The 24492-nt window shown below is 37.8% G+C and overlaps 3 protein-coding genes across 7 annotated transcripts; all 3 read left to right on the forward strand.

Moving 5' to 3' along the window:
* Positions 1–87: 87 nt before the first annotated feature.
* On the forward strand, positions 88–7635 carry LOC135133046 (cyclic GMP-AMP synthase-like receptor). Of its 4 annotated transcripts, none has more exons than XM_064061291.1 (6): positions 88–191; positions 5244–5367; positions 5426–5947; positions 6009–6146; positions 6203–6515; positions 6585–7635. In XM_064061291.1, the coding sequence occupies exons 2-6, from the start codon at positions 5281–5283 to the stop codon at positions 7595–7597; spliced, it is 2073 nt and encodes a 690-aa protein (XP_063917361.1). In that variant the 5' UTR covers positions 88–191; positions 5244–5280; the 3' UTR covers positions 7598–7635. The 4 variants fall into 4 exon arrangements, with proteins under 4 accessions (XP_063917361.1, XP_063917363.1, XP_063917364.1 ...); XM_064061293.1 differs by having other exon boundaries at positions 89–191; positions 7284–7635; XM_064061294.1 differs by having other exon boundaries at positions 89–191; positions 6203–6519; positions 6585–6678.
* A 94-nt stretch (positions 7636–7729) lies between these two features.
* Positions 7730–17112, forward strand: LOC135132099 (transducin beta-like protein 3). Its single transcript, XM_064060032.1, has 2 exons — positions 7730–7862; positions 14692–17112. Exons 1-2 carry the CDS (start codon positions 7837–7839, stop codon positions 16988–16990), a joined length of 2325 nt encoding a protein of 774 aa, XP_063916102.1. The 5' UTR covers positions 7730–7836; the 3' UTR covers positions 16991–17112.
* Positions 17113–17392: 280 nt separating this feature from the next.
* LOC135132100 (pH-sensitive chloride channel 2-like) lies at positions 17393–20286 on the forward strand. Of its 2 annotated transcripts, none has more exons than XM_064060033.1 (6): positions 17393–17567; positions 18549–18720; positions 18780–19092; positions 19141–19609; positions 19660–19825; positions 19905–20286. In XM_064060033.1, the coding sequence occupies exons 1-6, from the start codon at positions 17500–17502 to the stop codon at positions 20109–20111; spliced, it is 1395 nt and encodes a 464-aa protein (XP_063916103.1). In that variant the 5' UTR covers positions 17393–17499; the 3' UTR covers positions 20112–20286. The 2 variants fall into 2 exon arrangements, with proteins under 2 accessions (XP_063916103.1, XP_063916104.1); XM_064060034.1 differs by having other exon boundaries at positions 17467–17567; positions 18403–18720.
* Positions 20287–24492: the final 4206 nt, after the last annotated feature.

Raw genomic sequence — 24492 nt, forward strand, 5'->3', positions numbered from 1 at the left:
CAATGGTCGATGGGTGCGCAACCAGGAATACACTAGATGGTTTTTTATTTTTAAGCACGGATAAAATGAACCGACCTCTGGACTTGTAGCCACACCTTGTGGCTATGTCAGCTGTCATTTATCGATGGCAACTAGATAATAATAAATTAGCAAAAATTTGTGCACAACCAGTGGTGGCCCCATATTGCATGGTTCGTTACTGTTTATTATTTTAATTTTCTTTTGGAACATTATCCGAAATGTGTTCTTAGAGGTGATGTACATAAAGGTCGATTTATAAGCTTGCCGCTGACGTTGCTGTTCACCGTTGACGTTGCCGTTGTTACATAAAAACCATGATTTTGCAATTAGGCTCCGCCCCTCGGTCTGACAACAAATGAAAAATTCATCACAACTGAGATCGAGACGGATGGGTGGGGCTTCTCTTTTAGTTTTCTTTTTAATAATTAATAGATTTAGTTTTCTCTGTATAACACAATTAGAGAACATATGTCACATTGTAATTTCTCATAGAAAAAGAAGGATTTTACAATTAAGCTTCCATTTTAAACATGTTTTAAGTTTCTTGTTGTTAAAAGAAGTCTACACATATTAAAACAAAAAGGCAAAATGTAAACCCGCCCACCCACCCTCACTCAATTGTGATGATTTTTTTTTTATTCGTCGTGAATCAAGGGGGCGGACCTTAACTGCAAAATACTCGTTTCTTTACAACAAATTAAAAACAAGTTTTTGAGTATTGTGTTGTTCAAAGAATACTATGTATATTAAGAAAAAAACAGACAAAATATATACCCCGCCCACCCACCCCATCTCAATTGTGATGATCTTTTCTATTCTTAGAAATTTAAAACACGTTCAAAATGGTAAACTTTTGTAGGGAAGTGTGGATTTTGCAATTAGGCTCCGCCCCTACTCTGTCAACGAATGAAAACTTCATTACTATTTAGATCAAGGCAAGTGTGGGTGGGGCTTAATCTTTGGGTTTAATGTTTTCTTAATATACATAATATTTTTTTACCAACCCGATGCTTTAAAACATTTTTTCAATTTCTCGTAAAGAAATAAGGATTTTTTTCTTAATATACATAATATTTTTTTACCAACCCGATACTTAAAAACATTTTTTCAATTTCTCGTAAAGAAATAAGGATTTTGCAGTTGAAGTTCCGCCCCCTTGGCTCACGACGAATAAAAACAATCATCAGAATTGAGATAGGGTGGGTGGGCGGGGTTAATATTTTAATATGGTTAAAATCGTACATTTTTATAAGGAAATATGGATTTTGCAACTATGGGGGGGAGAGCCTAATTACAAAATTGATATTTCATTATACAAATTTTCCATTTTAAACATGTTTTAAGTTTCTTGTTTGAAAAGAAGTCTACACATTTTAAAACAAAAGGCCATAATGTAAACCCGCCCACCCGCCCTCACTCAATTGTGATGATTTTTTTTATTCGCCGAGAACCAAGGGGGCGGAGCTTAACTGCTAAATACTTATTTTTTTACAACAAATTAAAAACATGTTCCTAGGTATCGTGTTCAAAGAAAACTACAGGGTCATCAAAATTGATTGAGAGAGTTGGTACCCCCTGTTTTTGTCGTGAAGTTTGTCAACCTTATGACAGATTTGTTTAAGGTTATATGGCAATGAATTCAGTGGCGTGACAAAAATTAGAAACTTCAAATCTGACAACTAATGTTTTTACTAAAAAAAAAAGTCGAAAAAAGACGCCACTGAGTTTTGAAATTTGAAACTTGAAACTTCAAATCTGACAGCTAATATTTTTATACAACTTAATAAACCAAATTATTCAAGTTCAGGTTTACCAACTCTCTCAATCAATTTTGATGACTCTGTATGTAAATTAAGAAAAAAGCCAAAATAAATATAAACCCCCCCACCCACCCCATCCCAATTGTGATAATCTTTTTTATCCTTAGAAATTTAAAACACGTTCAAAATGGTAATTTTTTTTAGGGAAGTGTGGATTTTTCAGTTAGGCTCCGCCCCTTGTCTACCAACGAATGAAAATGTAATTACTATTTAGATCAACGCAAGTATGGGTGGGTTTTATTTTTTTCTTAATATACATAGTATTTTTTTAGCAACACGATACTCAAACACATTTTTTAATTTCTCGTAGAGAAATAAGGATTTTGCGGTTAAGCTCCGCCCCCTTGGCAGATGACGAATAAAAAAATCATCAGAATTGAGATAGGGCGGGTGGGCGGGGTTAATATTTTGCTTTTTTTTTCTAAATTTACGTAGCCATCTTTTCACAAGAAACTTAAAATAATGTTAAAATTATACATTTTTACAATTAAATATGGATTTTGCAATTATGGATGGAACCTAATTGCAAAATCGATAATTCCTTATACAGGTTTTCCACTTTAAACATGTTTTAAGTGTCTTCTTATGAAAAGAAGTCTACACGTTAAAGAAAAAAAAAGGCAAAATGTAAAGATCATCACAATTGAGATGGGGTGGGTGGGCGGGGTCTATATTTTGTCTGTTTTTTCTTAATATACGTAGTATTCTTTGAACAACACAGTACTCAAAAATATGTTTTTAAATTGTTATAAAGAAACGAGTATTTTGCAGTTAAGCTCCGCCCCCTTGATTCACGAAGAATAAAAAAAATCATCAGAATTGAGATCGGGTGGGCGGGCGGGGTTAATATTTTAATATGGTTAAAATCGTACATTTTTACAAGGAAATATGAATTTTGCAATTATCGGGGGGCGGAGCTTAATTGCAAAACTGAAATTTCGTTATACAAATTTTCCATTTTAAACATGTTTTAAGTTTCTTTTGTTGTGAAAAGAAATCTACACGTTTTAAAACAAAAGGCCAAAATGTAAACCCGCCCACCCGCCCTCACTCAGTTGTGATGATTTTTTTTATTCGCCGAGAACCAAGGGGGCGGAGCTTAACTGCTAAATACTTATTTTTTTACAAGAAACTAAAAACATGTTTCTAGGTATCGTGTTGAAAGAAAACTATGTAAATTAAGAAAAAAGCCAAAATAAATATAAACCCCCCCCCACCCACCCACCCCATCCCAATTGTGATAATCTTTTTTATCCTTAGAAATTTAAAACACGTTCAAAATGGTAATTTTTTTAGGGAAGTGTGGATTTTTCAGTTAGGCTCCGCCCCTTGTCTACTAACGAATGAAAATTTAATTACTATTTAGATCAAGGCAAGTATGGGTGGGTTTTATTTTTTTCTTAATATACATAGTTTTTTTTAGCAACGCGATACTCAAACACATTTTTTAATTTCTCGTAGAGAAATAAGGATTTTGCGGTTAAGCTCCGCCCCCTTGGCAGATGACGAATAAAAAAATCATCAGAATTGAGATCGGGTGGGTGGGCGGGGTTAATATTTTAATATGGTTAAAATCGTACATTTTTACAAGGAAATATGAATTTTGCAATTATCGGGGGGCGGAGCTTAATTGCAAAACTGAAATTTCGTTATACAAATTTTCCATTTTAAACATGTTTTAAGTTTCTTTTGTTGTGAAAAGAAGTCTACACGTTTTAAAACAAAAGGCCAAAATGTAAACCCGCCCACCCGCCCTCACTCAATTGTGATGATTTTTTTTATTCGCCGAGAACCAAAAGGGCGGAGCTTAACTGCAAATTACTTATTTCTTTACAAGAAATGAAAAACATGTTTCTAAGTATCGTGTTCAAAGAATACTATGTAAATTAAGAAAAAAGGCAAAATAAATATAACCCCCCCCACCCACCCCATCTCTATTGTGATGATCTTTTTTATTCTTAGAAATTTAAAACACGTTCAAAATGGTAAATTTTTTTAGGGAAGTGTGAATTTGTCAATTAGGCTCCGCCCCTTGTGTACCAACGAATGAAAATTTAATTACTATTTAGATCAACGCAAGTATGGGTGGGTTTTAATTTTTTCTTAAAATCCATAGTATTTTTTTAGCAAGACGATACTCAAACACATTTTTTAATTTCTTGTAGAGAAATAAGAATTTTGCAGTTAAGCTCTGCCCCCTTGGCTCACAACGAATAAAATAAATCATCACAATTGAGACAGGGCGGGTGGGCGGGGTTAATATTTTGCTTTTTTTTTCTAAATTTACGTAGCTATCTTTTCATAAGAAACTTAAAATAATGTTAAAATTATACATTTTTACAAGGAAATATGGATTTTGCAATTATGGATGGAACCTAATTTCAAAATCGATATTTCCTTATACAAGTTTTCCATTTTAAACATCTACACATTAAAGAAAAAAAAAGGCAAAATGTAAAGATCATCACAATTGAGATGGGGTGGGTGGGCGGAGTTTATATTTTGTCTGTTTTTTTCTTAATATACGTAGTATTCTTTGAACAACACAGTACTCAAAAACATGTTTTTAATTTGTTGTAAAGAAATAAGGTTTTTGCAGTTAAGCTCCGCCCCCTTGGCATACGACGAATAAAAAAAAATCATCAGAATTGAAACAGGGCGGGTGGGTGGGCTTATATTATATATTAAGTTATATAATTGCAAAATCCATATTTCCTTGTAAAAATGTACCATTTTAATCATTTTTAAGTTTCTTGTTGTGAAAAGATGGCTATGTATATTAAGAAAAAAAGACAAAATATATACCCCGCCCACCCACCCTATCTCAATTGTGATGATCTTTTTTATTCTTAGAAATTAAAAACACGTTCAAAATGGTAAATTTTTGTAGGGAAGTCTGGATTTGGAATTAGGCTCCGCCCCTAGTCTGCCAACGAATGAAAACTTCATTACTATTTAGATCAAGGCAAGGTGGGCTTTAATTATTTCTTAATATACATATGTAGTATTCTTTGAACAACACGATACTCACAAACCTGTTTTTAATTAGAGAAATAAGTATTTTGCAGATAAGCTCCGCCTCCTTGGCTCACGACGAATAAAAAAAATCATCAGAATTGAGATAGGGTGGGTGGGCGGGGCTAATAATTTGCCGTTTTTTTCTTAATATGTGTAGACTTATTTCGACAACAAGAAACTTAAAACAAAATGGTAGATTTTTGTAGTAATCTTGAATAAATGACAATTTTCACTCAATTGCAACGGCAACTTCAACGCCAACAGTAAGTTTATCTTTTTTCCGCCAATTTTTCAACTATGTTGGTAACAGTTAAAATTCCCTAGACATGACAGAATCGACGCACGATTTTTTACAAAATTCACTGTAATGATAATTTGTTGCAGACGCTAATTTCACCAAGTCTACTCTTCAACCATAAAAATGGAGCACAATTTGCACGAAATAAACAGGACTTTTATAAATCTCCCGGAGTGGATGGTGTACACGAATAACGAAATTATCGGGGATGTACGAACTCCGATTTGACTTACAATTCATTTTTTTCTAACTTCATGGTGTTCGTTAGGTGGTTCCCAGGTTCATCGACACCATGAAACAGCAGGACCCTTTATTCGACGCTATGTTCAGGCGCGTTTTCTACGGTGGCAGTTACTACGATGGCTTGAAAGTTGGCGACCCTGGGGAGTTCGATTTGGATTTGTTGTTGGACTTGCCGCGATATGCTCAACCGGAACTAGTGGACAGTATTTATCCCGGATTTGTTCAACTTCAAGTTAATAGACTTGACGCTTGGATGCGTCAGCCGGAAGCATTGCCTTCATATAGCAACTTTGGAAGATTGTTAGATGACAACAGACATGTCAATACTGATAAAGTTTTGTCGTGGATGGAGGGTCTGGTTCAGAGGAGCTTGAATAATTTTGTGGCTGGAAATAGCTTGAGGGTGACGTTTAGTAAATCAGGGCCGGCTTTAACGCTCCACATTGTTGCACCTACGACGAAAATGGATGTGGATTTGGTGCCGTGTTTTGTGTTCAGAGATGATAAGTGGCCGAGTGGTTTTCGGAGAAATCCGGTCCCTTCTAAGGTTTTGATTTTTTTTTTTGAGAGCGTTGTCCATAACTACTACGTTGCTTTTTTATTTTCAGCCGGAATTTTTTGTCGTTCCGAAAAATCCAAAAGACTCTGCAGACGTATCACGTTTTTGGAGATTATCCTTCCAAGAACAGGAGAGAGTAATGATTGACAATAAACTGACGTTAAAACCAACACTGAAATTATTGAAAGTAAAAATTACCCTACAGTCGTATTTACACAAAAAGGGTAACTCCGTTTCTTCCAGAAAATGAGGGACTCAAACAATGCCACTTGGATCCCTAGCTACTACATAAAAACAATGTTTCTTCATGCTTGTCTAACCAAATCCGAGTCGTACTGGAGAAGACCTCTGAGTGATGTTTTTGTGGACATGTTGAAGGAGTACCAACAATACGTTAAACAAGGGCAAATTCCGTATTTCTGGAACGAAAAAAACAATTTATTCCACCAGAAAGTGAACAAGAAAACGTTTAAAAATGTAAGCCGGTGGTTAGATAAAGCGATCAAGAAAATTGAAAAGAATCCCAACGACGCACAAATTATTGCAAAAATTTTACGTAAGTATGTAATAACGTGGCACAAAATGGCGGCCAAAGATGAATCGATTAACTATGTTTATTTTGTAGTAACACCTAAAGAATATCTAAGCCTTCCCAGTACACAAAAGATACTTCGTGACGAATTTTTTGAGAGGCAGATAGAACTTTCGAAATTGTATGGCAACTCTTCACCACTTCCACAAGACTTGGACTTTTTTGTTTGGCTTGCTAGTTTGATTTATGGTTTTTATTGCATCACGAACGATAAACCACATTTAGGTTCTACAATTATTTTATTAGATGTGCTATATGTTTCGTACAAAAACTTTGAACTAGAAGCTTTCAGTTTTTACAAACATGCAATCATCTTTTCGTATATCGTTTGCAGTTATCTTCATTTGGACGTTACTTATGGACTTCAGTACTTCTACTATGGACTAGTATTGATTGAATTGTGTACACACTTGGGCGACCCTGTAGATATCACATTTGAATATTCACAGTACTTGATTTCCTGTGGAATGATTTTTTTTTGGATATATTCGTATACGGACTGTACTCAGCTTAGACCGTTTTATACTACTTATAATTTCATGCTGAACAAAACATCAGACGTGATAAAATTAACTATAGTCTTCTGTGAACCTATCTTTGGCGAAGTAGTTAAACTAAAAACGCTCGTTCAAACATTTCTTGCGTTACCAGTGATCGATTTACTCTTGTTTGGATATTTCACGATTGATCACTACCTAATTATCCTATCATCTTTTCTGATCTTGGTTTTAGATATCTACCCCAATTCTGACGCTTTCTTCAGACGGCTTGTGTATTCGTTGGGTGTAAAAGTTGCCTCATCCATTGTCGACACCGCGTTAACCTACCAAACTATCTGCACTTTTACGCTAATGACAGGGGCAACAATATGTTCGAACGGTCCTGAGGATGTGGCAAACAACGCACTTGCTACTGCGGCTATTGGAGGCGGCCTACTTTTAATCAAAGGCGCAGCGCGACTTCTGAAGACTGTAGAGATAAATAAATACGTGGCTACGTCCATGCTACTAAGTTGTATAACCGATTTTGCGGTTGAAATTTTATAATCTTTACTAATAAAGAAATTGTTTTGTAAAATGCGAAACGTCAGCTTGTGAAAATAAACGACGTGTATGAACGATTTCTGAAACACGCTATTCTGTGGTTCATTTCACGTTCATTTGACGTTCGCTTCTCCCACTATTCGACTATTCTGTGGTTACGCACATGTTTTCGGTGTGGAACGAAGTTTGAGGTTAGAGCACCGAAAAGCTCGTTTTTGTGGGTGATTGTGCTTTAAACGAAAATGACTACGGCCAAATTGAAAGAAGCGTAAGTGTTTTATTATTTTAAAACTGCGTTTACCATACAGTCCATGAAATATGAGTAATTGTTACATTTTTAGTCACGGTTTTGCTGAAAGTGTTTTATAGCCCCCTTATTGGACACCCCCTGATCACGTTCCTTACCTTCAAATGTTGTGGAAGTGCCCCCTTGCCGTAATTTCGTGTAATTTGTATGATACATTTGTTTTGAGGTTATGTTTTGAAAATGTGTAATCAAAGCCAAGGTGGCTACATGAATCGAGGTGGTTTCACTGTAAAACGATTTTTTTTTATTCGTCGTGAGCCAAGAATTTAATTTAATTTTTAATTAATTTAATTTTGCAAAATCCGTATTTCTCTACGAGGAATTACAAACATGTTTTTCAGTATCGTGTTGAAAGAATACCACACATATTAAAAAAAAAGGTAAAATATAAACCCGCCGACCCGCCCTATCTCAATTGTTATGATTTTTTTTAAATCTTTATTATTTCTCTACAAAAAATTACCATGTACAGTTTTATTCAAAAAATATTGGGCAGTTGTCATTTACTAATGTCATTACTTGTAAAATGTACAATTTTAAACCTGTTTTAAGTTTCTAAGAAAAAAAAAATCTTGCCTTTTTTTCTTAATATATATAGTATTCTTTGAATAATAATAATACGATACTCAAAAACAGGTTTTCCTTGTAAAGAAATAAGTATTTTGCAGTTAATCTCCGCCCCCTTGGTTCACAGCAAAAAAAAAAAAATCATCACAATCGAGATAGGGTGGGTGGGGTGGGGCTTATATTTTGCCTTCGTTTCTTAGTATGTGTAGTCATCTTTTCACAACATGAAACTTTAAACATGTTTAAAATGGAAAATTTGTATAAGGAAATACCCGTTCTGCAAATAGGCTCCGCCCCATAATTGCAAAATCCAATTATTATACAAAGAAAACTAAATGTATTAATTAAAAAAAGAAAACCAAAAGAGAAGCCCCACCCATCCATATCGATCTCAATCGTGATGAATTTTTCATTCGTTGTCAGACCGAGGGGCGGAGCGTAATTGCAAAATCGATGTTTTCCTATACAAATTTACCATTTTAAACAGGTTTTAAGTTTCTTGTTGTGAAAAGATGACTGCACATACTAAGAAAAAAAAAGGCAAAATATAAGCCCCACCCACCCACCCTGTCTCAATTGTGATGATTTTTTTTATTTGTCGTGAGCCAAGGGGGCGGAGCTTAACTGCAAAATCCTTATGTGTTTACGAGGAATTAAAAACATGTTGTTGGGTATCGTGTTATTCAAAGAATACTGGGTACATAAAATATATTAAGAAAAAATTAAAATCAATCTTTTCGTCCTTTTTCTTTCTTATTATCCTTTTTCGTCCTTTTTCGTTCTTATTATCCTTTTTCGTCCTTATTATCCTTTTTCTTCAATTTTCGTCCTTATTATCTTTTTTCGTCCTTTTTCTTTCTTATTATCCTTTTTCGTCCTCATTATCCGTCTTCGTCCTTCTCGTCCTTTTTCGTCCATTTTCGTCCTTTTCCGAGCTTATCGTCCATTTTCGTCCTTCTCATCCTTTTTCGTCCTGATTATCCTTTTTCGTCCTTTTGTCTGTTTCGTCTTTTTTCGTCCTTTTCGTCTTTTTTCGTCCTTATTCGTCCTTTTTCGTCCTATTCGTCTTTTTTCGTCCTTATTCGTCCTTTTTCGTCCTTATTATCCTTTTTCGTCATTTTTCGTCCTTTTTCGTTCTTATTCGTCTTTTCGTACTTTTTCATCCTTTGTCGTCCTTTTTCGTCCTTCTCGTCCTTTTTCGTCCTTATTATCCTTTTTCGTCCTTTTCGTCGTTATTATCCTTTTTCGTCCTTCTCGTCCTTTTTCATCCTTTATCGTCCTTTTTCGTCCTTATTGGTCCCTATTATCCTTTTTCGTTCTTCGTAATTTTTCGTCCTTATCCTTTTTCGTCCTTCTCGTCCTTTTTCGCCCTTCTCGTCCTTTTTCGTGCTTTATCGTCCTTTTTCGTGCTTTATCGTCCTTTTTCGTGCTTTATCGTCCTTTTTTGGTACTTTATCGTCCTTTTTTGTCCTTCTTCGTCCTTTTTCGTCCTTCGTCGTCCTTTTCGCCCTTTTGTCCTTTTCGTCCTTTTTCTTCCTTTTTCATCCTTTTTCGTCCTTTGCGTCCTTATTCGTCCTTTGCGTCCTTATTCGTCCTTTTTCGTCCTTTGCGTCCTTATTCGTCCTTTTTCGTCCTCCTCGTCCTTTTTCGTCCTTATTATCCTTTTTCGTCCTTATTATCCTCTTTCGTCCTTATTATCCTAGTTCGTCATTTTTCGTTCTTTTCTGTAATTTTTCGTTCTCTTTCGTCCTTCTCGTTCTTTTTCGTCCTTATTATCCTTTTTCGTCCTTTGTCGTAATTTTTCGTCCCTTTTCGTCCTTATTATCCAGTTTCGTCCCTTTTCGTCCTTATTATCCATTTTCGTCCTTCTTCGTCATTTTTCGTCCTTTTTCGTTGTTTTCGTCCTTTTTCGTCGTTTTCGTCCTTATTATCCTATTTCGTCCTTTTTCGTCTTTATCATCCTGTTTCGTCCTCATCATCCTTTTTCGTCCTTATCATCCTTTTTCGTCCTTCTCGTCCTTTTTCGTCCTGGTTATCCTTTTTCGTCCCTTTTTGTCCTGATTAACCATTTTCGTCCTTCTTCGTCATTTTTCGTCCTTTTTCGTCGTTTTCGTCCTTTTTCGTCGTTTTCGTCCTTATTATCCTATTTCGTCGTTTTCGTCCTTATTATCCTATTTCGTCGTTTTCGTCCTTATTATCCTATTTCGTCCTTTTTCGTCTTTATCATCCTTTTTCGTCTTTATTATCCTTTTTCGTCCTTTTTGTCCTTTTTCGTCCTTTTTGTCCTTTTTCGTCCTTCTCGTCCTTTTTCGTCCTTTTTGTCCTTTTTCGTCCTTCTCGTCCTTTTTCGTCCTGGTTATCCTTTTTCGTCCTTTGGCCTTTTCGTCCTTTTTCTTCCTTTTTCTTCCTTTTTCTTCCTTTTTCATCCTTTTTCGTCCTTTGCGTCCTTATTCGTCCTTTTTCGTCCTCCTCGTCCTTTTTCGTCCTCCTCGTCCTTTTTCGTCCTTATTGTCCTATTTCGTTATTTTTCGTCCTTTGCTGTAATTTTTCGTCCTCTTTCGTCCTTCTCGTCCTTTATCGTCCTTATTATCCTCTCTCGTCTTTATTCGTCCTTATTATCCTTTTGTCGTCCTTATTCTCCTCTTTCGTTCTTATTATTCTATTTCGTCATTTGTCGTTCTTTTCTGTAATTTTTCGTCCTCTTTCGTCTTTCTCGTCCTTTTTCGTCCTTATCATCCTTTTTCGTCCTTCGTCGTAATTTTTCGTCCCTTTTCGTCCTTTTTATCCATTTTCGTCCTTATCATCCATTTTCGTCATTATTATCCTTTTTCGTCCTTTTTGTCTTTTTTGTCCTTATTACCCTTTTTCGTCCTTCTTCGTCATTTTTCGCCCTTTTTCGTCCTTATTATCCTTTTTCGTCCTCTTTCGTCCTTCTCGTCCTTTATCGTCCTTATTATCCTCTCTCGTCCTTATTCGTCCTTTTTCGTCCTTATTATCCTTTTGTCGTCCTTTTTATCCTCTTTCGTCCTGATTATCCTATTTCGTCATTTTTCTTTTTCTGTAATTTTTCGTCCTCTTTCGTCCTTCTCGTCCTTTTTCGTCCTTCATCGTAATTTTTCGTCCCTTTTCGTCCTTATTTATTCATTTTCGTCCTTCGTCATTTTAGGTCCTCTTTCGTCGTTTTCGTCCTTATTACCCTATTTCGTCCTTATCATCCTCTTTCGTCCTTATTATCCTTTTTCGTCCTTTTTGGTCCTTTTTGGTACTTATTGTCCTTTGTCGTCCTTCGTCATTTTCGTCCTTATTATCCATTTTCGTCCTTTTTCATCCTTCTTCGTCCTTTTTCATCCTTCTTCGTCCTTTTTTGTCCTTTTCGTCCTTTTACGTCCTTTTTCGTCCTTTTTCGTCCTCTTCCGTCCTTTTTCGTCCTCTTTCGTCCTTTTCGTCCTTCTCGTCCTTTTTCGTTCTTTTCGTCCTTCGTCCTTTTTCGTCCTTCGTCGTTCTTTTTCGTCCTTCTTCGTCCTTCTCGTCCTTATTATCCTTTTTCGTCCTTATTATTCTCTTTCGTCCTTATTATCCTATTTCGTCCTTTTTCGTCCTTATCCTTTTTCGTCCTTATTCGTCCTTTTTCGTCCTTATTCTCCTTTTTCGTCCTTATTATCCTATTTCGTTATTTTTCGTCCTTTTCTGTAATTTTTCGTCCTCTTTCTTCCTTCTCGTCCTTTATAGTCCTTATTATCCTTTTTTCGTCCTTATTCGTCCTTTTTCGTCCTTATTATCCTTTTTCGTCCTTATTATTCTCTTTCGTCCTTATTATCCTATTTCGTCATGTTTCGTTCTTGTCTGTAATTTTTCGTCCTCTTTCGTCCTTCTCGTCCTTTTTCGTCCTTCATCGTAATTTTTCGTCCCTTTTCGTCCTTATTATCCTTTTTCGTCCTTATTAACCTTTTTCGACCTTATTATCCTCTCTCGTCCTTATTCGTCCTTTTTCGTCCTTATTCGTCCTTATTATCCTTTTGTCGTCCTTATTATCCTCTTTCGTCCTTATTATCCTATTTCGTCATTTTTCGTTCTTTTCTGTAATTTTTCGTCCTCTTTCCTCCTTCTCGTCCTTTTTCGTCCTTATTATCCTTTTTCGTCCTTCGTCGTAATTTTTCGTCTCTTTTCGTCCTTATTATTCTTTTTCGTCCTTCGTCGTAATTTTTCGTCTCTTTTCGTCCTTATTATCCATTTTCGTCCTTCGTCATTTTTCGTCCTTTTTTGTCGTTTTCGTCCTTATTATCCTATTTCGTCCTTATCATCCTTTTTCGTCCTTATTATCCTTTTTCGTCCTCATTATCCTTTTCCGTCCTTATTATCCTTTTTCGTCCTTATTCGTCCTGATCTAAATAGTAATGAAGTTTTCATTCGTTGGCAGACCTAGAGGCGGAGCCTAAATGCAAAATCCATATTTGCTTAGAAAATTTTACCATTTTAAACGTGTTTTAAATTCTTAAGAATAAAAATCATCACAATTGAGATAGGGTGGGTGGGCGGGGTTTGTATGTTGCCTTTGTTTCCTAATACACATAGGGCCGGTTGCAAAACGCAAATCAAATTTAATCTCTGATTAACTCCATAGTAACGATTGTTATTATCATAGTTACAATTGTTCTTAATCAGAGATTAAATTTGATTTGCGTTTATGCAACCGGCCCTATAGTATTCTTTGAACAATACGATACTCAAAAACATGTTTTTAATTTCTTGTCAAGAAATAAGTATTTTGCAGGTAAGCTCCGCCCTCTTGGTTCTCGACGAATAAAAAAAATCATCACAATCGAGATAGGGTGGGTGGGCGGGCTTACATTTTGTCTTTTTGTTTTAATATGTGTAGACTTCTTTTCACAACATGGAACTCCGCCCCATAATTGCAAAATCCTTATTTCCCTGCAAAAATGTACAATTTGTTCTAAGTTTCTTGTCTAAATTGTAAAAAAATAAATGGTGGATTTTATTAAGAATTCAGATTTAGAATTAGTTACGACATAATTTTTTTCGAACCGGAATCGAGCGCTGTTGGGTGTATAATAAATGTAATTGAAAACGAAAACAACAAGACAATACCTATGTTTATCCAAGAACAAATATTGGCAACTTGATAAGTAAAGTAAAACAAAATAAAATGTGTCTTTCTCAATACGAATTGCATTACTAAATATGCCACCGGATATGTTTTAAATGCAACTTATTTACTTCGAACGGTTTTAATTTCGCTTGTTTTCTTGCAGGATTAATTTTAAGTCAGTCAGACCATAAAGTCGTATAATTTAATCAAGCAGTGGTAATAAAATCTTGCGCGTTAGAATAAACAAGTGCATAACCAGATATCACTAGATATATAAAAAATACACAATGTATTGCCAAATTAACTTAATTAAACAACTTTATCGTATTGTTCGCTGTTAACAATCGGCAATCTCTGACCCATATCTGTTGTAGTAATTGATTATTTTATTATACATTTTTTTATTTCACGTGTGATTGAGAAACACAGGAACAAACAATGGCAACTGGGGTATACTAAACTGAAACGAGAAATTCTTTGAATTACAGATCTCGATATTTTAATCTTTAGACACCAGATAAACCACAAAAGTAATTACTTAATATTAATATAATTAATACGTGTCGTTCCACAGGGTGAAGTCTGACAGGATGCAGATTAACATCAAATATCAGTTAAGCAAAACAATGCAACTTTTGTTCTCAACAAGTGGTAGTTGCAACACCGATTATAATCAGTTAGTATTTTCGTGGAACCAAATTATCACATCAATATGGAATGTATATGATTAGTTAAGGTTTTTATAAAATTTAGAAAAAATTGCAAGCACCCGAAATGCGGAAAGTGTCAAAACAAATATTAGTAAAGCAAAATCGCACTACGCCAAATAACTCAACGATGATGCCACCCGTTTGAATAATTTGCGATGAAATCATGTCTATTGAAGATGCACCAGGTCATAGTTCATCTATTTTCACCAGATCTAATCGTCTTCAAGACGCACTTTTACCACGACTCGATAATTACCATAGCACGCAGTTCTTATTTGCCCCGAATAAATTAAAACATTCCTAGTCTCGTCAACACGTTATTATTTCAACTCATTATCGCACACTTCCTCATCCCGAATCCAAGAAAACAAAAACATGTTTTCAAACAACGTTTCTTTGTTTACAGATTTGAGGTGGAATCAAAACACGGTGCTTTCTACACCGGCGGCAACGTAGAGTGGCACAAAGACACTTTATACTGCCAAACTGCGTCCTCGGTATCCTTACTGAACACCCAGGATGGAACGGTGTCCCAGACCATCGGCGAAGACAACACCGAGGACTCAGACCACATCCACACTTTCACAACTGATGGCGAACGGTTGGTAAGCTCGCACAAAAGCGGCTTGCTCAAACTGTGGAACGCGAAAGGGGAGCTAGTGAAGGTGTGGAAATGCATCCACAAAGGCCCCATCGCCCGGTTAACCCTAAACCATCAGTTGCTGGCAAGTGGGGGCTCTGACGGCGTCGTCAGAGTGTGGAACTTGGAGCACCAAACGTGCGTCCTGAGTCTCAAGGGGTGCCAAGGGGTAGTCAACGTCGTGGAGTTCCACCCCGAGAACGCGATCCTAGCAAGCGGGGACGACGGGCGGGTTTTATCCTGGGACGCAACGAAAGGGGCGTCCCTCACCACCTACAACGCCCACTTCAGTAAAGTGACGGCGTTGCTTCTGGTCAACGAGAAGCACTTGGTGACGTCGGGTCGCGACAAAGTAGTGATTCTGTGGGAGTTCGGACATGGAAAACCCTTGAGGACCATCCCGGTGTACGAAAACGTGGAAGTCGTAGTTAAACTCCCCGAGAAGTTTAAAGTACCGGGGTTTAAATCCGACCCGGAGTGTATTTACGTGGCGTCTGCCGGTGAGCGAGGCTTAGTAAGAGTGTGGGACGTCACTAACGCGAAAGAAGTCTACGTACAAGAGAACTCCCTAGTGACGAAAGCGGACGAAGGCGGGTTGGCCATCACCAAACTACTCTTCCAACAAGAGTCGAAAACTTTGGCTGTAGTCACCGCCGACCACAACATCATCCTACATAATCTCAAGTCCTTCGTGTGTCTTAAACAATTCGTCGGGTTTTCCGACGAGATCCTCGACGTCGCCTTTGTGCGAAAAGACTCGAGTCATCTGGCAGTCGCCACGAATTCGCTCGACATCAAACTCTACGACTCCACTATGAACTGTCAATTGCTGAAAGGGCACACCGACATCGTGCTTTGTTTATCCACGAGTACAGCCAACCCCGATCTTATGCTATCGGGGAGCAAAGACAACAAAATCCGCTTGTGGTTATTCAACGGGTCTTCCATGTCGTGCGTCGGGGTAGGTCACAGTCACACCGCGTCCGTCGGGTCCGTCGCCTTCCACAACGCCACCTCGTGCTTCTTCAGCGCCAGCCAAGACACCTGTCTCAAACTCTGGGAAACCCCTGCAAATCCCGAAAGCGACACAATCCTGACGTGCACTAGCACCGAAGTCGCCCACCACAAAGACATTAATTGTGTCTCGGTGTCCCCAAACGGGAAAATCATCGCCACCGCGTCGCAAGACAAAACCGCCAAACTCTGGACCGAAGCTCTAACCCTAGTGGGGACTCTCAAAGGCCACAAACGCGGCGTCTGGTCGGTGGCGTTCTCCCCGGTGGACCAAGTCGTGCTTACGTCGTCGGCCGACTGTACCGTGAAACTGTGGTCAGTCAGCGACCTCCACTGTCTCAAGACTCTGGAAGGACACGAATCCAGCGTCCTCCAAGTCGCGTTCATCTCCAACGGGATGCAAATCGTGAGTGCGGGGGCCGACGGTCTCCTCAAACTCTTCAGCGTGAAGACCTCGGAGTGCGTGGGGACGTTCGAGACGCACGAAGGCCGCATTTGGGCCATGGCGGTACACAAAGACGAAACCGAAATCGTAACCGGAGGGTCGGATTCGCTTCTGGTTAAGTGGAAAGACGTGACTGAAGAACGCAAACTCCAAAGATTGAAGGAACAAGAAGAGGAGACACTCCAGCAGCAGAAACTAGCCAATTATCTGCAGAACGACGAGCTCGTGAAGGCGTTGAAGTTGGCTTTGAGGCTCGACAGACCCTTGCAGGTGTTGAAGATCGTGCAAGGGATAGTTCGAAAAGGGGACACCACCGGGTTGTCGGACGCGGTGAAGGAGTTGCGCAACGACCAGAAGGAAAGTTTGCTGAAGTGCGCCACCGACTGGAACACGAACAGCAGAAACTGCCATTCGGCTCAACTCGTCTTGAATATTTTGATCGGGGAGTTACAGACGGGGGAGTTCAGGCCGGTGGGGTTGAGTGGGGCGTTGGAGGGTGCGCTACCGTACACCGAGAGACATTTCAAGCGGCTGACGCAACTGCTACAAGACCTTCACTTTCTTAGCTACACTATCAATTGTATGCAGCCGCATATTAAAACATAGGTGTTGGTTTTTGTAATTATCGATCATTGTTCTTGTTTGAATGAAGTGTGTTTAATTTGGACGACGCAAGTGTGAAGTTTGTTTTAAGTGACAATGAAATGTTTAATAAATAATTAAAGCAATATTGCGTTTTTTTTCCATCTTGAGATGATCTCTAGGATTTTGTTCATCCCGTGTAAGCGTGAGATGAGTTCGAGTGGAGATAAGGACGCAAAGCTTGCATTTTTTGATTGAAGATAAGCCGGAATTGTAATATGGTGAAGAGGCGGTGCGCCATTATTTACATGTGTGGTTTGCTAAGGACGCCCTCTCTCATCTTCCTTGGAAGTTTTTAAGATGAGTTGTCCCAGGTGATAATTGGTTGAGCATTGATTTAAGTACGATAGGATTTTGATAAAAACAATAGATTTAGCTTCTGTATAATAGTTTTGAAGTAGACGCGATAAGGAGCTTATATATAGGCTGCTACTTTGAGGTCTTTAGTTTTCCTAAGAGTCTGATGAAGTGTGATGGCTTCTCCTAAAGTGTTGCTGTTGGGAATTCTGCTCCTTGGGGGAGGAATAGGCATCGGAAATGGGTCAGTAGATTTTTTTTTTTGAAATTTTTGACTACCACGACGATTTAGCATTTTCAAAAATGTCCTCATTTTTAAATAATACAAAATCATTTTGACATTGGTTAAATAAGTATTCGCGTTTTTCATTTCAAAACGTCATCGTTATCTTAAAATCTGATGATTTTCAACGATCATGGCAATTTTTTACTAAATTGACTTGCGTAGAAAAATTTCAGATGTCACTCATATAAGTTAATTTTTCAACAACAAGTTTGTGTTTACTTTTAAAATGATTCCGCTCAAAAATGTCGACACTATCAGACACAGCTGTCAAGAATTTGAATGCCAACACTTCAAAGTGACAAGACATGAAAAACGTGTGTACATTTCCATAGTACACAACTCTGACTCGCGTGTTGACTTCAAACCGGGATTCCACACGCGGACACTTGTGCAGGGCGTGATCTTCATTCAGTAAAAAAACACTCGAGCCAATTTCAAGTACCTCCTCGTTGTACAACTCGACCTTCTGACTCAACTTTTTCAACTATATAATTCAAAATACAATTTTTTGGAGAACATTGACCCATTTCGCTTGCGTACTCGATTACGAAAATTACCCTAATTGAAGTCGAGATTCAATTCACGATCCGGTTTTTATCAGCAAGTGTCAAGTGTTTTCACAAGCTTTCAAAATTGTTATTCAAATGTGGAGTCTGTTTGTCTCCCTTGACTGATTTCTGGATAAAACGATAAAATCGACCCTCACGAGTGTTGATTTAACAAATAAGTGCCAACGATTTCAAAACGTGATAATAAGTTGCACATATTCTAATTCAAGACGTATTATCTTTAGTTATTAGGAAGCGGATTACAACGTCGAAACAAAGGAATGTTTTAATGACAAATATTTGAGTTTGGACAATCAGTTTGGTGTGAACCCGTCTTCTCTGTCAAACTGTCATTAGTCACGTGACACACACATTGATGATAATATTGTAGTTCTGCCGCCGACTGTCCCACCCTGTCAAACGGCGACGACCTACCCCTAGACCAATTTATATCGCAACTGACGGACCCCTGCAGATATGACAAGTACGTGCGACCCAACACCACCACCCCTTTGCCCATCAATGTGACCATGGAAATCACACACATGGAAGCCACCCAATCTGTAAGAATTTGAATTTCGCGCCGACCCGTTTCACACGATAAATCCTAACCTAATTGTAGCAATTCACGTCTTATATGACAGTCCAATTCGTCTACCTCGACTCAAACCTCAACTATGAAACGTCATCGCCCCAAAGAACAATCATCCTTGGAGACGAATCTCTGAAAGCAAAAATATGGACGCCGAATATTCTCATGAGGGACGAAAGTGGCACTTCGGTCATAGCAACATCGACTAAAGACATCGTCGTTTCTATAACCAAAACGGGATTGGTTACCTATAGCTACAAAATGACGGTACAATTTAACTGTCAAATGGATTTAAAAAAGTTTCCGTTTGACTACCAACGGTGCAAAATCGCCTTCAGTGATTGTAAGTTGGTACCAATGTGACAATTTTTGTTTGATTGGGTGTGTTCAGGGTCCAACAATGCCGCCAACGTCGACCTAAAATGGACCCAAACTCCCCCGTTTTACAAAGCCGCTGATCTACACTTCTCCGAATACATCATGGACAAAGCCGAGTTTAACCTAGGTAGCGACGCCGGTCCATACCCAGGTCTCCCAGTGGGCACTTTCACCAAACTAACCATCGAATTCAAGTTCCATAGAGACATCGGCTACTACCTCCTCGATTTTTTCATCCCTTCGTACCTGCTAGTGTTCACCGCGTGGGTGACCTTCTGGCTGCAAGCCGACGCGGGCCCCCCGAGAGCCACCTTGGGGGCCTCCACGGTGGTCGCTTTCATAACCCTCCACCTAGGCGTCAGCAAAGACATCCCCAAGGTCTCGTACGTCAAAGCCAGTGACGTTTGGTTCCTCGCTGTCATTTTCTTCATTTTCTTGTCACTAGCGGAATTCGCTTTCGTGAATGTCATCTGGCGGCGGAAGTAAGTTCTACCACTTTGATAAAAACAAAAGTTGCTATAATGATTTGTAGGAAACACATCGAGCTGAAAAAACCCAAACCGAAATATGTGTTGAAGAGCGCCTTCATGCCACAGAAGTCCCGCGAGGATTTGCAGAGGTACGCGTCCACGCTCAGTCTTGCCACTATTGGGCAGTCGAATGATAGTTTGAATTCGACGAAGCCGTTGCCTCTGCAAGTAAGTATTTTAGTTGGTGACACTGATAAAGTCACTAAGTCGGTTTTACACTATGTAACTAATTTTGTTTGTGGTTTAGGGGAATTATAAGAGTGTGGATTCGCTGGATAGCGCGAATTGCCACACTGCGATTTCGATTCCCGGGAGTGACGAGCAGGTGTTCACTTGGACGAAGATGACGCCGCAAGAGGTCGCTATTTACGTCGACAGGAAGGCGAGGATCGTGTTTCCGGTCACGTTTTTGATTTTTAATGTTTTGTACTGGGTTTTTGTGTATTGTTTATAGTTTGTGTGTTGGTAACAACTCCAAACGGGGTTGCTTGATCTAGCGAATTCACTATCTGTGTTATAGCATAGTTTGATCTTATCTTAAGATCTATTTTTGTATTATTTGTTTTAAAATAAGGAAAAATATTTATGTGAAGTTTTTTGACAATACAATGAAATATATGTAAGGAATGCATACGATTTTAATTGAGTTTTTGTGTAACGATGTATATCAAAGCGATAATTGCGTACACGGTCGCATAAATCAAACACAAATATTTTTTTGTTTTTCCGCTTCGTGGAGTGTTTGTTTATAAAATCACAGATATTTCTGACTGATAAGACGTTGGGTATTTGCAAGGCGACTTTGAAAGACTTTAATGTATTTTTTATAACACTAAACCGATTTTAGAGCTTTTCTGATGTTAATATGCGTCAGAATGCTTGTTGACTTAAAATAGGAACGGTGATAATGATATTGACGAAATCTTATATACTTAGCAACAGTCTATATCTCGAGGGATTTTACGGATTAACGAGCTTTAATAAACGTAAGGTTTTATAAATACAACAAATATCGCCAAAAGATATTTTTAGTATTTCCGGTGATACGATCTCAGGACAGAGAATTTTTAAAACGACCTATTCTTACTGACAAATTAAAGGTTTTAGTAAAAAAGTGATTAATTAGGTTAGGTTATCTTAATCCAGTGGAGTGTACGAACTACAAATATTGGTTTGACGTAGGATAATCTTGTATATTTTTTTCTTAATAACAATAGCTTAGGACAAATCGATAATCTCTAGCAAGACTTACTAAATGACTAGAGGCTATTTTATCGCCAGTTTGACTGACTTTGAACTTGTTAACAATTTCATGTTTAATCAAAAACGGTGCCATTTTCCAAATGAAACCCAATTTTGGTGACTGTTTCTGAAAAATTTGTTTTGTTTTGTTCATAGCACACTGCGCCTTACAGCGACAAGTACCCTAACTACGCTAATCAATCATAATTGACTGCCGACTCGTAACTTAAGAACTGTCTCAAGCTGTGTTCTTTCGCTTACAGATGGCGCTGATTTAATCAAGGTTGCATGGCTAAGTAACATTTTTATGTCGAATTTGCAGACATATTTTTGCGGCTTGATTTGAACATTTATTCTCGACGGCGTCGCTCTACGCCAAGCGTTTCCGAGACCAGCTGATTTTGGACCGCTGGTTGTCAAATTTTATATGTGGGGGACTTGCTAAGATAAAACTGATTTTGGCCAATGATATACTCTCTATGAAACTCGAGGGTGGGTGGGCGGGGCTAGTATTTTATAAGATAAGACTGATTTTGGCAGATGACATATTCTCTAAGAAAATACAGGGCGGGTGGGCGGGGCTAGTACTTGCTAAGATAAGACTGATTTTGGCCAATGATATACTCCCTATGAAAATCGAGGGTGGGTGGGCGGAGCTAGTATTTTCTAAGATAAGGCTGAATAATATCAAGAGATTTAAACTAGGTACTACACCCAATTGCAGTCCTAGTACACTTCTTTACTATCAGAATGTGCGAGAACTACGATCTAAAATTATTACTTTCTTTAATAATATGTATTTGCACGTCCTTTTTTGAATTTGTTGCGCTTATAGAAACTTCGCTCAGTGATGATCTCTTAAATAATGAATTATTTAATTATTATTAGTGTAAAACTAATGTAACTCGATTTTCATAGGGAGTATATCATTTGCCAGAATCAGTTTTATCTTAGCAAGTTGTTCCACTAATTTATGACTTGCAGCCAGGCACAATGAGCACAAAGAGCTGCCGCCTGAGTTTTGTTTGCAGTATCGTTTTTCATTCTTCTTTTGTTTTTTACCGCGCATTTTTGAGAGTATTCCGTTTGCATTCACATTTTTTCGATTTGCTCATACAGGGTGATGCAAAAAATTTAATGCCCAATTTATTTTATTGATTAAATCAAGAACTGCAAAACCGCAATTTTTAATCAAAATCTCCCCAAAAATTAATAACGTCATGTCATAATTTTTTCGAAAAAATACTATCTAAATTATGGAAAATATGATGAGATTATACTTGTGATTTATCATTGCATTCATATTAAATTTGAATGAATAGAATACTTAATTTTTTGCCCTCTTGTTGTAAATCGGGACTAAAGTGGCGCTTTTTGACCCTAGGGATAAAAAATGTATCCATAACAACCGAACACTTTTTAACTTAAAGTGGTAATACAAACACATCGAAAAATTCAAAATGGCTCGTCTTATTTACACCTATATTTATTACTATCGCGATTGAAGATAGGTAATTTCGAATATTTTCTTCCAATCTAAAATTTAGTATCTATAGTTCCGAGAGGGCAAAAAAATAGTATATACACCACAAGTCTAAAGTGCGACCCTTAGGTGATTATTGCCTTCGCTAACGCTCGGACACTAATCTCCACTTTCGGGATTGCATCGTACACTTTGGTCTTTTCGTGTATAATATTGTTACGTTGATCGGTGAATAAAATCTACGTGGGTAAAACTCAACAATTTATTTCTTACTAGTTAGAATTTACCCGACTAACTATTACAGCGATTATAAAATAATTCCGGCACAACCTCTCTTGACTCAACTAGCTGAATAATAATCGTTCGCGAAGGTGGACTCTATTTAAACGGCACGCGATCCTTCTCGAAACGCCTATGTCACCGCTTCTAGATTTCTCTAGAACCCCCATTGGCGATTTCCGTTTCCTGGCGTTTTTTTAGCACTCCGTCGCTCGGTCGCATTGAGGATGAATCATCATCATCATCATCGGCAGAAGAGTTCTGGACGGGCCATAGGCGTCGTACCGAGGCGGCTTGTGAGTTTATTTCGTAACAATACACTATTATTGATCGAGAACGGCTCACTCCATTTTTCCCAAAACTTTGGGAGGGGGAGATATAATACGTTATTATGAGTATTACTGCACCAACCTAAGTAGAAATACGTGTTCTTACAAAAATGATGATTAACGTCATCACAAAATTTTGTAAGGTAAAAATTCTTTTGAAACATACGCACAGCATGTTTCTTTACATTTACTTTAGCATTACATATTTACATACCTATGTTTATTTCAACTTATAGGGGTATAAAATCCGCAAAATCAAATTTTATAATTTTTCGAAATAATAATAATAATAAGAATGTGAAATCTTCTCGCGGGCCCCAAATGTCTTTTTATTTTAATATGAAACCTTCTCGGGGGTCCCAATTGGCTTATTTAAAAATGCAAAACCTTCTCCGGAGCGCCAAATGTTTTTTTTTAATGCAAAACCTTCTCGAGAGCGCCAAATGTTTTTTTATTTTAATGTGAAACCATCTCGGAGGTCCCAACTGTCTTTTTTTTATTGTGAAACATTCTCGGGGGTCCCAACTATCTGGTTTTTTAATATAAAACCTTCTCGGGGATCCCAACTGTCTTTTTTATAAATGTAAAATCTTCTCAGGGGGCCTAAGTGTTTTTTTATTTTAATGTGAAACTTTCTCGGGGGTCCCAACTGTTTTTTTTTTTAATGTAAAACCTTCTCGGGGCGCCAAATATATATTTTTTTTAATGTGAAACCTTCTCGAGGATCCCAACTGTCTTTTTTTTTAATGTAAAACCTTCTCAGGGGCCCTTAGTGTCATTTTTTTTTGAAAAATTTGAAACCTTCTCGGGGATCCCAATTGGCTTTTTTAAAAATGTAAAACCTTCTCGGGGGCGCCAAATGTTTTTTTTAGAATGTGAAACCTGTGAAACATTCTCGGGGATCCCAACTGTCTTTTTTGAAAATGTAAAACCTTCTCGGGGGCGCCAAATGTTTTTTTATTTTAATGTGAAACCTTCTCGGGGCTCCCAGCTGTCTGAAGGTTTCATATTAAAATAAAAAGATATTTAGATCTCCCGAGAAGGTTTTACATTTTAAACCTTCTCGGGAGATCTAAATATCTTTTTATTTTAATATGAAACCTTCTCGGGGGTGCCAAATAATTTTTTATTTTAATGTGAAACTTTCTCGGGAATCTCAACTGTCTTTTTAAAATGTAAAAAACCTTCTCGGGAGACCCAAATATCTTTTCATTTTAATGTGAACCCTTCTCGGGGGCCCTAAGTTTCTTTTTATTTTAATGTGAAACTTTCTCGGGGGTCCCAATTGGCTTATTTAAAAATGTAAAACCTTCTCGGGAGTCCCAATTGTCTTTTTTTTAAATGTAAAACCTTCTCGGGGTCCCAACTGTTTTTTTTTTTTAATGTAAAACCTTCTCAGAGGCCCCAAGTGTCTTTCTATTTTAATGTGAAACCTTCTCGGGGGTCCCAATTGGCTTATTTAAAAATGTAAAACCTTCTCGGGGGCCCTAAGTGTCTTTCTA

Source organism: Zophobas morio, unplaced genomic scaffold (genome assembly GCF_036711695.1).
Source record: "Zophobas morio isolate AGI-343-1 ecotype UQ-CSIRO unplaced genomic scaffold, CSIRO_AGI_Zmor_V1 ptg000021l, whole genome shotgun sequence".
Taxonomy (NCBI): Eukaryota; Metazoa; Arthropoda; class Insecta; order Coleoptera; family Tenebrionidae; genus Zophobas; species Zophobas morio.

Coding starts and splice junctions, on each gene's coding strand:
- LOC135133046 (XM_064061291.1), top strand. CDS start 5,281: ATGGAGCACAATTTGCACGAAATAAACAGGACTTTTATAAATCTCCCG. Junction 5,948..6,008: donor GAAATCCGGTCCCTTCTAAG/GTTTTGATTTTT, acceptor TTTTATTTTCAG/CCGGAATTTTTTGTCGTTCC. Junction 6,516..6,584: donor AATTATTGCAAAAATTTTAC/GTAAGTATGTAA, acceptor TTTATTTTGTAG/TAACACCTAAAGAATATCTA.
- LOC135132099 (XM_064060032.1), top strand. CDS start 7,837: ATGACTACGGCCAAATTGAAAGAAGC. Junction 7,863..14,691: donor ACGGCCAAATTGAAAGAAGC/GTAAGTGTTTTA, acceptor CTTTGTTTACAG/ATTTGAGGTGGAATCAAAAC.
- LOC135132100 (XM_064060033.1), top strand. CDS start 17,500: ATGGCTTCTCCTAAAGTGTTGCTGTTGGGAATTCTGCTCCTTGGGGGA. Junction 17,568..18,548: donor GGAATAGGCATCGGAAATGG/GTCAGTAGATTT, acceptor ATAATATTGTAG/TTCTGCCGCCGACTGTCCCA. Junction 19,610..19,659: donor AATGTCATCTGGCGGCGGAA/GTAAGTTCTACC, acceptor AATGATTTGTAG/GAAACACATCGAGCTGAAAA.